At 39.2% G+C, this 12,346-nt stretch overlaps 1 protein-coding gene across 1 annotated transcript in view; it reads right to left on the bottom strand.

Moving 5' to 3' along the window:
• Positions 1-2,354: 2,354 nt before the first annotated feature.
• Positions 2,355-12,346, bottom strand: part of NOX3 (NADPH oxidase 3) — a 38,989-nt gene continuing 28,997 nt past the window's right edge. Inside the window, exons 11-13 of the mRNA XM_017821969.1 lie at positions 8,358-8,504; positions 4,654-4,778; positions 2,355-2,481 (exon numbers count right to left, since the gene is read on the bottom strand). Of these exons, the coding sequence (XP_017677458.1) occupies positions 2,355-2,481; positions 4,654-4,778; positions 8,358-8,504 (399 nt within the window). The remainder of the gene's footprint in view (positions 2,482-4,653; positions 4,779-8,357; positions 8,505-12,346) is intronic.

The raw sequence follows: 12,346 nt of genomic DNA, 5'->3' as shown, positions 1-12,346 counted from the left end.
TCAACACACATAAAAAAAAGGAGCTTAATTTATATTAGAAAATGTGTCAGCTTACCCCTAGGCTCAGCATGGGCGCCAAGGGAAAAAATAAAAGATAAGTGCCTCTAGGTGAACTGGCAGAGGTTCTAATTCTCTACTCACTCTACTGCTACACAGTATGCACCACATTAATCATCTCACATAGGCAGGCATTTAAAAAAATGTCAACAATTTTAAAACAAAGATGCATTGCCCTAAACTTAATAATAATACAATAATAATACAACTGTATCTTGTAGAACAATCTCAGTTCACACATACTGTATCCCCAGTATAAGATGTATAAAATAATATTGGAGTCTTCTGTCACATAATTTTTATTGTTCTGTTGCTTTTGTCTATACAGTTTTGTCCCCTCTAGTGGGCATTTTTGTATCTGTGGGTAAGTGTACATATATAATGTTGTCATTTTTTATTCAAGTGCTGACATACACAGGATGTTTTCTACTTCCCATTTTTATCATGTGGCTGGATAAATGTGTTATGTGATCCTGGTGAACTCTGTTATGCCTCAGACCAATGTGAATATAGTTTTTCTTTGACTTTCTGTGCTGGGATATAGGGAAATATTTTTCTCCCTTTAGTAGCTTATCAGAATGTTACATGATGGGGAGGGAGCAGATGACCAACAATCAAATGAGGAAGTGGTGGACAAAAGCAACAAGTAACTTGTGTGGGATGATGTGAACAGGAGAGATTTCACAACCAACAAAACAGGGCAGAAGGGGGCCTACTCCAAGGGGATCCACACAAACAAACACGTGCCTATGGAAAAGCAGGGTGGGAGAAGCTCTAACACCTCTTCTGGAAAAATCACATGATTGGAGGCCTTTTCTGAAGTGCCTGTACACTAACACACATAACATGGAGAGGACACTGGAGGAAATTGATGCTTAGAAGTATCCCATGCAGTATGGTCCTAAAGAGAAGAGAGATCCAGGAGAACTGGTGGATTTTCAAGAATCACCTTCTTCAAGTTCAGAAATGATCCCTTTTGCTGTGGACTAAGTCAATCAAGTGTGGTAGGAGGCCTGTATGGTTGAACAAATCCCTCCTGACAGAACCAAAGCACAAAAGGAGGCATACAGGAGATGGAAGGAAGGGCATGCGATGCAGGGAATATAGAGACAATGAGTGTGCTGGGATGGGGTCGGGGAAGCCAAAGCCCATTGGGACTTGAATCTGGTGAGAGAAGTGAAGGGCAAGAAGAAGAGCTGCTATGCATAAGTGAATAGCAAAAGGAAGATTAGGAAAATGTTAGTTTGCTTCTGAATGGGGTGCTGACTGGTGCTCAGGGCCATGGAGAAAGGTGGAGGTACTCAATGCCTTTTTCATCTCAGTCTTTACAGGTAAGGCTGACCTTCAGATATCCCTGGCTTCTGAGGCAAGTGGGAAGATCTGAAGCAATTCATACTTACCCATAGTGAAGGAAGATAAAGTTAGGGAGATTTTAAACAACTCCATGGAAACTGATAGGATGCATCCACAAGTGCTGAGGGAACTGGCCATTCTTTATTTTTAAATAGTCATGGTGATGGGAGGAAGTTCCTGAGGACTGGAAGAATGCAAATGTCACTCCTCTCTTCACAGAATCAGCTCTGAGCAAGAAGCTTGGAGGAGATGCTGGGGGTACATTCCCACCTCACTCACTCTGTCATGAAACTTTTTCCTGCAGTTTCAATTGAGTGTCTCAGAAGATCCATTTGCTGAGTGCAAAAATTTCTGGAGTGTCCTTAGCATATTAAACCTAAGTACATATTAGCCTATGGCATGCACAGCTACCATTGCTGTGGAAATGACAGGTTTAAATGGTGGTTAATTTGGTAGGGCAGAAGGAATTCATTGGACAGTGTGTATATAAATAGTATTGCTATGGCACAAAAAGTGATGTATATATGGATGTATGTGCAGTGAGAGACTATAGGAGTGTAAAATCAGAACACCAGGAAGGAAAATGCTTTCAATGGGCATGATTTAAACAATAGGAATGTATCACCTGCAATCATACACAACAGTGGAGTACAGTTCTAAATGTCCATTTTACTCATGCCTTTTTCTTCAAAGTAAAGTGATTCGGGCTTGTTTTCACACAGGTGTAGAGAGATTGGCCTTTCAGTTCTGTGAAGGAAAGGATGAGGAAGGGGTCCAAATCTTTAGTTGGCATAGATAGCATTTTTCTACTGAAGTCAATACACCTGTTTCAGTTTACAACTCTTAATATCTGGCGTAAATGCTGCAGAATGAGTAGAGGAGAAGAAAGTGAAGGGAAAAAATACAAAATTTGGTAATACTATGACATAGTTTAGAAGTACAGCCTAGAAACTTTCTTTGTTATAGTGAAACTGAACTCCTCTTGGATCAACTGATGAATATGAGTTGCATGCCTTTTGCAGGATCTTAGAGAGAGTCTTGGGTCCACAGAAGAATACACCAATACTTTTGCTGTAATTGCAATAACAACAAAAACATGAGAATAGCAGTGTAAATGAATAAACTGTACCTTTTGGCTGCCTCCAGCTTTGTATCTTTTGAAATGGCTTTTTGAGAAATACATTTGAAAAATTTTGTGTTATTGTATACTTTGTGTTATGTACTGTATAATCTGTGTTACTGTATTGCAGTATAATTATTTTAATACTTTAGTGTTTATTATATCTTACTACATTATTTATTAGGATTGCTATATTAGAGGTCACAAACTATTTTAAGTGGTAGCTTTTTGGTTTTGATCTTCATAGCTTTTTTTTAATCAGAGAAGCAAACATACTGTTTGTGCTGAAAATTTTAAATGCTTTTTCTCCAGATAAATTAATTTTTTTTCCTAAATGCTCAGTTGGTTCTGAGTTTTCTTTGCCCCCTCCCTAACACTTTTCTGCCTACAGACAATTTTAAATGGCTGATTTAATAACAAAATTTGTAAATATGTACGTCTTATAAAATAAGAACAAGACAAATGTAAAAAACAATTGTGTTCATATGCACAAGTGTTATAGGGAGCTGGTAACCTGGTTACCTGCTACAAACTGTCTAAAGGTTTTGCTACTAAGTACATTAAATGTATTGTTTTAAAACATATATGCAGACAGATTCACACATGTGCTGTGCTACTGGGGCAAATTCAATCTACATAAGCGCAGTGCAAGTGACAAGTGAAGCATGAGTTTCAAAAAATTTCCTGCTGTAAAGAAAGGGCTGTAGGTAAGATTTTTGTGCCCAAGCCATAGCCCCCAGAAGTAGTAAGCATATTGCTCTGCTGCTGGATTGCACTAAGTTTAACCTGGAGGGGTATATTCCTGCTAATCTGCTAAAAGACAGTATTGCAGTGAAGGGGAGCTCAATCAACCTAGATGCAGAGACCAAAAATTTAGTCGGTTTGTAAAGCTGATTGTTCCATCACACAGTAGAAACTCTTCAGTTCCTTTGCTTCTTGAATCCTCTATAACAGAGCAAGAGATAGGGTATTTTTTTTTTTTCTCATAAGGAATCCCTATTTCATGCAAGGTTTTCATTAAAAGGTTCGACACTGATTATAAACATGGGCATATGCAGATTTTTCTGTCAGTTTAGCACTGTCTTTGTAAGGAACTACCTCAAGATCCAGTATAGAAAGTTAATGCCCATCTCCCCATCGAGCAACAGAAAACCACTTTTTATGTCATCTGTACTTAAAAGTAGCTAGCAAAAAGTAATGTTTCAACTATAACTTTAAAAGCTCTGCTTATGCAGTAGAATCCCTATGAAAGGTCTTTCAAAAGTCATACTTTCTATTCTTGGCCTTTTTATGGTTTTAATCTTTCATATTTCCTGATTGTATTTATTTTGACCTCCATCAAATGGTTTCTCTATTACTGTTATTTTTGCAATTTTATGGTATTCTTGTAGCTTACTGTATTCTCTTTGATCTCCTCCCTTTCAGCTTTTTCTTGGGTCTTTTTCATCTTTTAAAAAAAGTTTTCTCCTTTTTCTTTTTGTATCTCTGTCTCCCAAGTGCAAGCCTTTATTTTGTGTTAGCAGGTAAATGTTTGGAAATCATAAAGAGTCACAAAGATTCTGGAATTTTGTACTGCTGAACACAAAATATTTCAAATTCTTGCTTCAAAGGCTTTCAGGAACAAAGAAGCTTTTCTCAGACCACCAGCAAATGCACCAAGTTCAAATGAACTCTCTTTGCCAGCAGAGATGAACTAATAACAGAATAGCAAAGTCTTGCAAGAGTAGCCAAATATGTTAGGGGAACAAACATCCCTGACATCATAAGAAAAAAAATCACAGTTTATCTCTTTAATAACCATCTTCAAGGGAAATTAATGCTACTTTGTCCTTTGTGCAGAACAGTAATTGGATTGTGTGTTTCAATTATATCTGGACAAAGGCCAGGATATTGAAATACTTCTAAATATTAGATTTTCTTGTCCAAAAATTAGATTTTATTGGCATTCTCTTTCCGAGATTTCTTCATTAAAAGCTTCATTAAGCATAAATCTTCTTTCCACACAGCAAAAAAAGAAGAAATTATTTTAAAAGGGTCATTTAGAAAGGTTTGCTCTCCCCTCCTCCCACTGTTTATACTGAGAGAAGAGTTACCTAACAAGGTTAGAAGCCAGCCTGCCTTACCTAGGATGGTTTTCAGCTAGTTGCTTGAACTCATTGTCCCAGTTTGGCCTTCCATAACAGGTTTTCTGTCTCAAACCAGTGATTACATCCAGCTTGTCATCACAATGTAGGGCTATGTGAGTAGCCTAAAGGCAAATTTGCAAGATAATAATTTTAGAGTCAACAACATATACTCCAAGTAAGAGAAGAAAGCAATAATGCTGCTTCGCCGTGAAAGGTGGAATGAGGGAAGAGAAGCTGTGTAATTATCAAATGGTAGAAGAGGAGAGGCGAGGTGAGGTGAGGCGAAGAGAGGCAAGATGAGGAGAGGACAGAGAAGGGGAGGAGTATTCAAGAGTTTGCAATATGACTAGAACTGTAAAAAGCACTTCCAAAAGTACCCAAGACCTCAGGAGGAGCTCAGTTTCTTGATACGAAATATTTGAAATGAGTTGAGATTACATATCTGTCTTTACTCACCTAGGCCTAGTGACTCAAATCACTTTTAGAGGCAGGTCTTAGATTTCCAACCCCCTTCTCAACCTTTGAATATCTCACCCTACACTTCCTTCATTGCAGTTCCTGAAGTGACACTCACCATTTTAAGGCCAAGTTGGAGTTTAGGAAAGAGAGAAAAGTTTACTGGAAGAGAGTTTGACAATAAAAATTAGCAAGTACATGCACCTTAAGTAAGTCCAGAGCATTCTGCTGATGAAAAAGACAGTGGATTATCAGCTCAGAAAGGGTAAAAGCAGGGTCCAGTAGGGGGCTACAAAGATGATTAGGGGTCTGGAGCATCTGTTATGAGGAGAGACTGCAGGAGCTGGGCCAGTTCAGTCTAGAGAAGAGGAGACTGCGAGGGGATCTCATCAATGCATATAAATATCTCAAATATGCCAAGAAGATGGTGCCAGACTCTTTTCAGTGATGTCCAGGGACAGGACAAGGAGCAGTGGCCGTAAACTAAAACACAGGAAGTTCCACCTCAACATGGGGAAGAAGCTTCTTTACACTGAGGGTGGCAGAGCACTGGAACAGGCTGCCCAGGGAGGTCGTGAATTCTCCCTCTCTGGAGACATTCAAAACACACCTGGACATGTTCCTGTGTCACCTGCTCTAGGGGACCCTGCCTTGGCAGGGGTTTGGACTGGTTGATCTCGAGAGGTCTCTTCAGTCCTAAGAATTCTGTTATTCTGTGTAAAACGCTCCGTGTTTTGACTCTTCTCCTGAGGTGGAGGCAGGTGCAGAAAGCAGATCAGCTCAGGTGAAGCACCGAACTGAGCAAGCTGCACAGCTCCCAGTGCCAACAAAAATCCTGATTTCATGGGCATTTACTGTCCTCCATCTCCTGTACTACACCCATTACCATGCTATCTGAGTACTTCCCAGATGCATTTAAAAACAAAATCCACCATTGCTCCTAATTGTACTGCTATTCTGTAGGAGTAATATGCTTGTTTCCTCTACAGACTATCATCATTACTGTCACTATCAAGAAATTACCAGAGGAAAGCTAAGTTTAAAAACAGGCTTTGCATTTAGTCCAGGCCTTAGCATCATCATCTTTTGCAGAAGTGCTTGCTGAAATTTAGATCCATTTCCTGACGGTACTGTATATTTCTTCTGCTAATGAGTCTTCCATGTTCCTTACCAACACAATTATTCTTGTCAAGTTGTCACAAGAGGTCATGTTTCTAAAAGGTTAGTTAGTTCTTGTTAGTTAGTTCTTGTTAGTCTTGGCCAATGCCTTGAAGGACTTGGAATAGTCTAAGAAAGAAAGTGTTTGGTGAGAGTGGGAGGTAGAAAACTGCAGGATTTGATAATTGTTTACAGCAATTACACTGAACAGATGAGCTGTTTCTGTTCTCATTAAGTGGAACTTTCCCACATGAGGATTTTTGGTGTTAGCCTTTGCTATAGCTCACAGCATTAAAATTGCTTAGGAATCTCAGGGGCACTGCAAGGAGCAATAGGCTGAAACATGAGTGCTTGTCCAAGCAGAGGCAGACATGTGCCATATCTGCTTGACCATCTGTTGCCAACACGGAATCTGCAAAGAGCTCAAAGCATTGAACAAACATGTCTGAGGAGTAAACACCTGTCAGTAACGGAGGGTGTACTAGGTGTAAATTGCCCATCCTTCTTGGGTTCAGCTTCACTTGACCACTGATAACCTATGGTGAGATAGGGAGAGAACGCACAGAACGTTGTTTTGTTTTTTGCTAAGGGAGAAGTAAAGCATCATCCAAATATTATTGGTGCTGAGGCTCAAATTTAAAGGAGTGATGAACAGGAATTTACTAAAAATAAGTAAGTCCTGTTAGATAAGGGAGCTTTGTGGATGTCTGAAGATGAGGCTTTTACTGAGCACAGTGCCCAGGACTTGGTCAGAATAGGGGAAACAGTCACTGAAGAGCATTCCTCTTCCCCTACAGCCCTGTAGAGGTGGGATGCTAAGGGGCTCTAGAAGCAAGAGCAGTACCAGTGTAAGCAAGGAGGCAGCACAAGACACCAAAGCAGTGCTGACAGGAGACTGGATGATGGGGTTGAAGAGAAGAAGAAGGGACTTCAGAAAAGTGCAGAACGCACGAGTGAAGAGAGACAGGTGCCCCAGCAAGAATAGTTGTTTACCTGACTTCTGGCCTGATGTTTGCCCAAGAGGGAAGTGAGATTATGATAGTTGAGAGATAAGGGCAACTTTGTGTTTTGTTAGGTTCCTCAATAGCTTCTTTTAAAAGAGGTTTTAGGTAATACCCTGTAATATTGCTAATGCAGAGTGGTGGTTTCTATAACTGCCATATACTTCACAATGGGAGTAGATTTTTCTGAATACAGCTTTATGCACATACCTCCTTACTTGACAGAAACTCTAAGGAAAGCAGAAACAATGGGATTTTTTGTATTAGCAGAGGCAGAAAAGAAAAAGCTGTATGAAATTTGTATTTTTTTTCATCTCTACTAGGCAGTCCTTCATTCAACAGAGACAGCAGGAAATAAAACAGTAGAGCAAAGACTTTCCTGTGAGAGTTTTTCTGGCAGGAGCCTAACTGATCACTGCATGATCTGAGTGATCCATTAAAAAAAAAGGAAAAAAAAAGAGAATGAGAAAATCAACACATTTGGGTTTAGGTAAAGACCAAAGAATTTCAATAATATTGACCCAGTCTAAGGATTACGTGCCTGAGGTGAGATGATCCAATGAAATTATGAGATGGCAAATTTAAAGTCAATCAGAGAAAATGTCTTTTCAAACAACATGAATTAGACCACAGAGCTGGTTGCCAAAGTGTTCTAAGCACAGCAGGTTTCAAAAGTGCACTGATCATATATGTGAACAACAGAAGTTATAGTAAATAATAAGAGTAAACAACACTGACATTTTTTATACAGTCCTCCATATTTCTGTTCAAAAATGCCAGAATCTAATGAAAGACTGTTCCAAAGATGTGGACAAAACATCCCTTCACAAGCTCCTGAAAGGATCTATGCACTTTTCTGTGAGACACCTGGTAATCATCTTCATGCAAGACAAGAATCACTGGCTTGATTACTCCATTCCTGTTTTCCTAAATGTGAAGTGAAAACAGACGGCTTAGTGTCTTCATATTTACAGTTTTTTGTCTCTCTGCTTCATCCATCATTTATTCAGCTGTTCCTGTTCCGTATGTTACCATACTGAAAAAGCAAGGTACGTTAACTCAGACTTGTAACAGTTTCATTATTACCTGACTTTCATCCCAGCCAGTAAGAAATATATGATAACTCAGAAAATCATTTTTCCATTTTTCAGTCATTTTTGTTTCCAAATGGAACAGAAGATCAGCAAACCACTCAAATGCTGATGGGTCTCGACAAATCCAGTAAAAGTAAACCTGTAAGATAAAATTAGAGAGATTTAAAAAAAAGCAAACTTTCAATAAAACTTCCTAATGACTGGCTCGACTCATTAACCATATAGTGTGTGACTCTTCTCCACTGTAAATTTAGACATAATTGCACATCATTTTGATGATGTAGTTTCTGTCTTCTAAAAATTTAATTTTCCTCTTAAACCATAAATGAATATATTAATGTGTTAGCGAAGATGAACATCTATGTCATGTTTATGCATGTCATGTTTAAACTGGAGCATATAGTTCCTAGAGAAATGTGACACTATAATTTTAAAGTTGCCAAATGTATAAAATGAACCAATATCCTATGATCATTTTTCTATTGGTTGAAAACCTCCTCTTTATGAAAAATTGACACTTTTTTCATCTAGATTTGTCTAGTTTCACTTTTCAGCTTGTTTTGTTGTCTATTTTATTGGAGAACCTGTTATTAAAGTTTTGTTCCCCATGTATACATTAGAGGCCGGGATCAAGTCATCCTATAATCCTCTCTATGGCAAACCAAACATTTCTGGGATCTGTCATGGAGAAGCATACTTTAATCATTCCTATGGCTTATTTCTGTCTATTCCTACTCTACTGCAGTCAATCATAAATATAGCAATGAATTTGATTTGGTTTGGTTGGTTGCTTGGTTTGGTTTGGTTTGGTTTGAAGAAGCTAATTTATTAATATCTTGGCATAAGGTAATGCTTACATAGGGAATAAGATCTCTCAAAACAAGATGGTTAGTCACTGTCCATGTGGTTATGATAATTTCCATTTCAAGAGTCCTTCCTGTGGCATCTTCAGTTGGAAGCACAGAATATGCTGAGTTGGACCCACATTGATCATTGAGCTAAACTCTTAGCCCTGCACAGGACCATCCCTGAGAATCACACCATGTGCCTGACAGTATCATTCAAATGCTTCTTGAGCTCTGTCAGACTTGGTGCTGTGACCACTTCCCTGGGGAGCCTGTTCCAGTGCCCAACCTTTGAAGAACCTTTTTTTAATATCCAACCTAAACCTCCCCCGACGCAACTCCAGGCCATTCCCTTGGGTCTTGTCACTGGTCACCACAGAGAAGAGATCAGTGCCTGCACCTCCTCTTCCCCTCAGGGAAGTTGTAGACAGCAATGAGGTTTCCTCTCAGTCTTCTCTTCTCCAGGGTGAACAGACCAAATGACCTCAGCCACTCCTCATACAGCTTCCCCTCAAGGCCCTTCACCAGTGAGACTCCACTTTTTCTGCTCAGTTTTTATAGCTAGCTGACACAGGGACCACTCCAGCATGTACAAGATCTAATGTGATCTATTTTCTTAACTGCTTACAAAGCATCTTCTAACTAATTTACTATGTATAAAAGGCTGTCCTGTGTGACCACTTCTGCAGGAATGGTTTCTGATGACCATTTGCAAATGTCTTATCTGTGTGCAAGTTAATACATTTGCAGCAGGAACTGTGGAGCATCGGGACTGGTGAGATTCCTCCCTCAGGATCTATCAATGCACTGAGTCTCAGGCCCTCCTATGCCCATCAGGAATTATTTTAGGGGGTCTTCAGCACAGTCATAATTTCCTACTTGGACATCTCCTCTAGCAATGCTGTGCTGTGGAGAAGACTGGGACCAGTCCAGTCCTCTGGTTTCAGCTCAGTCCTTCGTCTTAAGCCAGTCCAGCTGTGGAGATGACTCAGCTGAGAGTTCCTGGTGGATGAATGTCTGTAGTTCTCAGGTTGTCTGCCCAGGCGCTACCCTGATGGCAGTATGAACCACAATTAAAAGACAAATCTGATTGCAATTCTTATGGCTCGAATTCTGTAGCTCTTGCCACACATTCCACCATTACTTTTGACCAGAGGATGCCAGACCTAGAATGGGCCTCTGCAGGCAATGTAATTTTGAGTGTAATTATTTTTATAGTGTGTCTAAAGAAATAATTCACAAACGTGGAAAAATTCTAAAATAAAACAATTTCAGATGAAAAAGGAACAGCATGAAGGGTAATGTATAAGCTTATAAAAACCGGATGATTGGAACTTATTTTATTGTGACTGATTTTTATTTTGTTACAAAATCCCGTAGTTTCCTCCAGCCTATCTCTCTTTGTGCTCACCAGCCCCTCTGTCTTTTATTGTACCACAATATCAAAGGTGATTGGAAGGTATGTCCCCAAGGCAGTCATCGTGGTGGCTCTGATATTTTGGAAATTGTAGCCCTTTTCCACAGGATCAATGAGATAAAATGAATATTGGACACTTCTGAAGTGAAAAAACAGAGAAAGAAACCAGAAAGCTGTAAAGAGATTTCCCGAAGAATAAATATACTAGGTTGTCAGACTTCTGGTAAGGTGGTGGGAGAAAAATGTGGTAATACCATGCTTCGGTGGAGATTTGGTGAAAAAGACTAACAGTAATTTGAGATGTTTCCTATATCTGAGTGTACTGTAAGGGACCATCTGTGGTTTCTGTAAGAAATATAAATGATGTATGATCACAGACACAGAGATAAAGCATTCAGGGTTAAGCAGGGTATTTTTACAGCCCAGGAATAGGACTGTCTGTAGAACTTTAGTACCAACCATATTGGCTGTTTGATTTTTTCCCCTTCTGTTTCAATATTTTGCCTTAAATATGACCTCATTGCTTTGCATAGGGAGGTTGCTGCTGATTTACACTGGCATAGATTATGAGGAAAAAGCAAGCCTACTGACTCTATTGCCTTTCTTTTTTTTTGTGGCCAAAACCAGCATGATTTTAAATTACCGAAACTAGGTAAGATTTATTACCTTAACCTTTATGTAGTTTTTTGCATCTGAATTCTGAAGTCACCACTTGCTCTACATCCTCAGCACCTTGAAAATCAGCCCACTGAGTGCTGTCAGTCTGTGTCCCACCACGGCTGTTGATTTGTAGAGAGAAATTTCTTCCCCCAGACTCTACTTGATCATCTTATTTCTCAAGTCTGTGTAGCAGTTCATTTTATGGAAATGTATACTTAGTACATGTGTGTGGAGAGAAGGCATGTATTTCTAAATAAATAAGGAATTTTGCATTGGGTAGCAACTGGGAGCATGTGGGCAGGACTGGGAGCCAAGAACATTCAGTGGAGGAGGCAGAAAAGCCAGCCAGTGAATTGAGACAATATGGTTTTCAAATTGGGGAACTGGTTTCCAGACTATGGAGCTTGAAGGAGTGCTTTTAATTGGTTGCAGACCTAGCTGTCACAGTAACAGCCAGTCCAACTGGATTGGGTCAAGCTACTTCTGACACAGTCCTCTCGAGAAAGCATACAGCTTTCTGAAGCTACAGAAATTTTGTAAGCTCATCCCTGGTACAGTTTTGCTGAAGCAGGACCCATTGTATTGCCTGATTTTGACATGTTAGAGGTGGAGACCATTTGATAATGAAGAAAAAGTGTCATTATAAGGAGTATTTTTGGCCACGATTATAATCTTAGAAAGAAAAGAGGTAGTGAAGAAGGATGGCTTATGGGTAAAAGGAATTCATTTCCCTTAGATCAAAGAGGACTTCTAGTACAATATGTTAAAAGAAATGGCGGTTACAAAAAAAGTCTTCCTTTCTTTACACTGACTCCCATAGCATAGCACAACATATTACATATATAATTAAAATACAATAAATGCACAATAAAATTAATCCTTATTAAAACAGTAGAATAAAGTCAGCACCACTGCATTTCTATAATTAAACAATTATTCTGAATCCTGCTATTTTTCTTGTAAGCCTCATACTATTAACTGACTGCAATTATTTAGGACCCTTAAAACTCTGGTTTAGATTTATGTTTCATTAGTCTCCACCCACCCTACCCATATTGA

This window comes from Lepidothrix coronata, unplaced genomic scaffold (genome assembly GCF_001604755.1).
Source record: "Lepidothrix coronata isolate B3197 unplaced genomic scaffold, Lepidothrix_coronata-1.0 Scaffold94, whole genome shotgun sequence".
Lineage (NCBI taxonomy): Eukaryota > Metazoa > Chordata > Aves > Passeriformes > Pipridae > Lepidothrix > Lepidothrix coronata.
The sequence above is the reverse complement of the archived record's forward strand: the minus strand, read 5'-3'. Positions and strand labels throughout refer to the sequence as shown.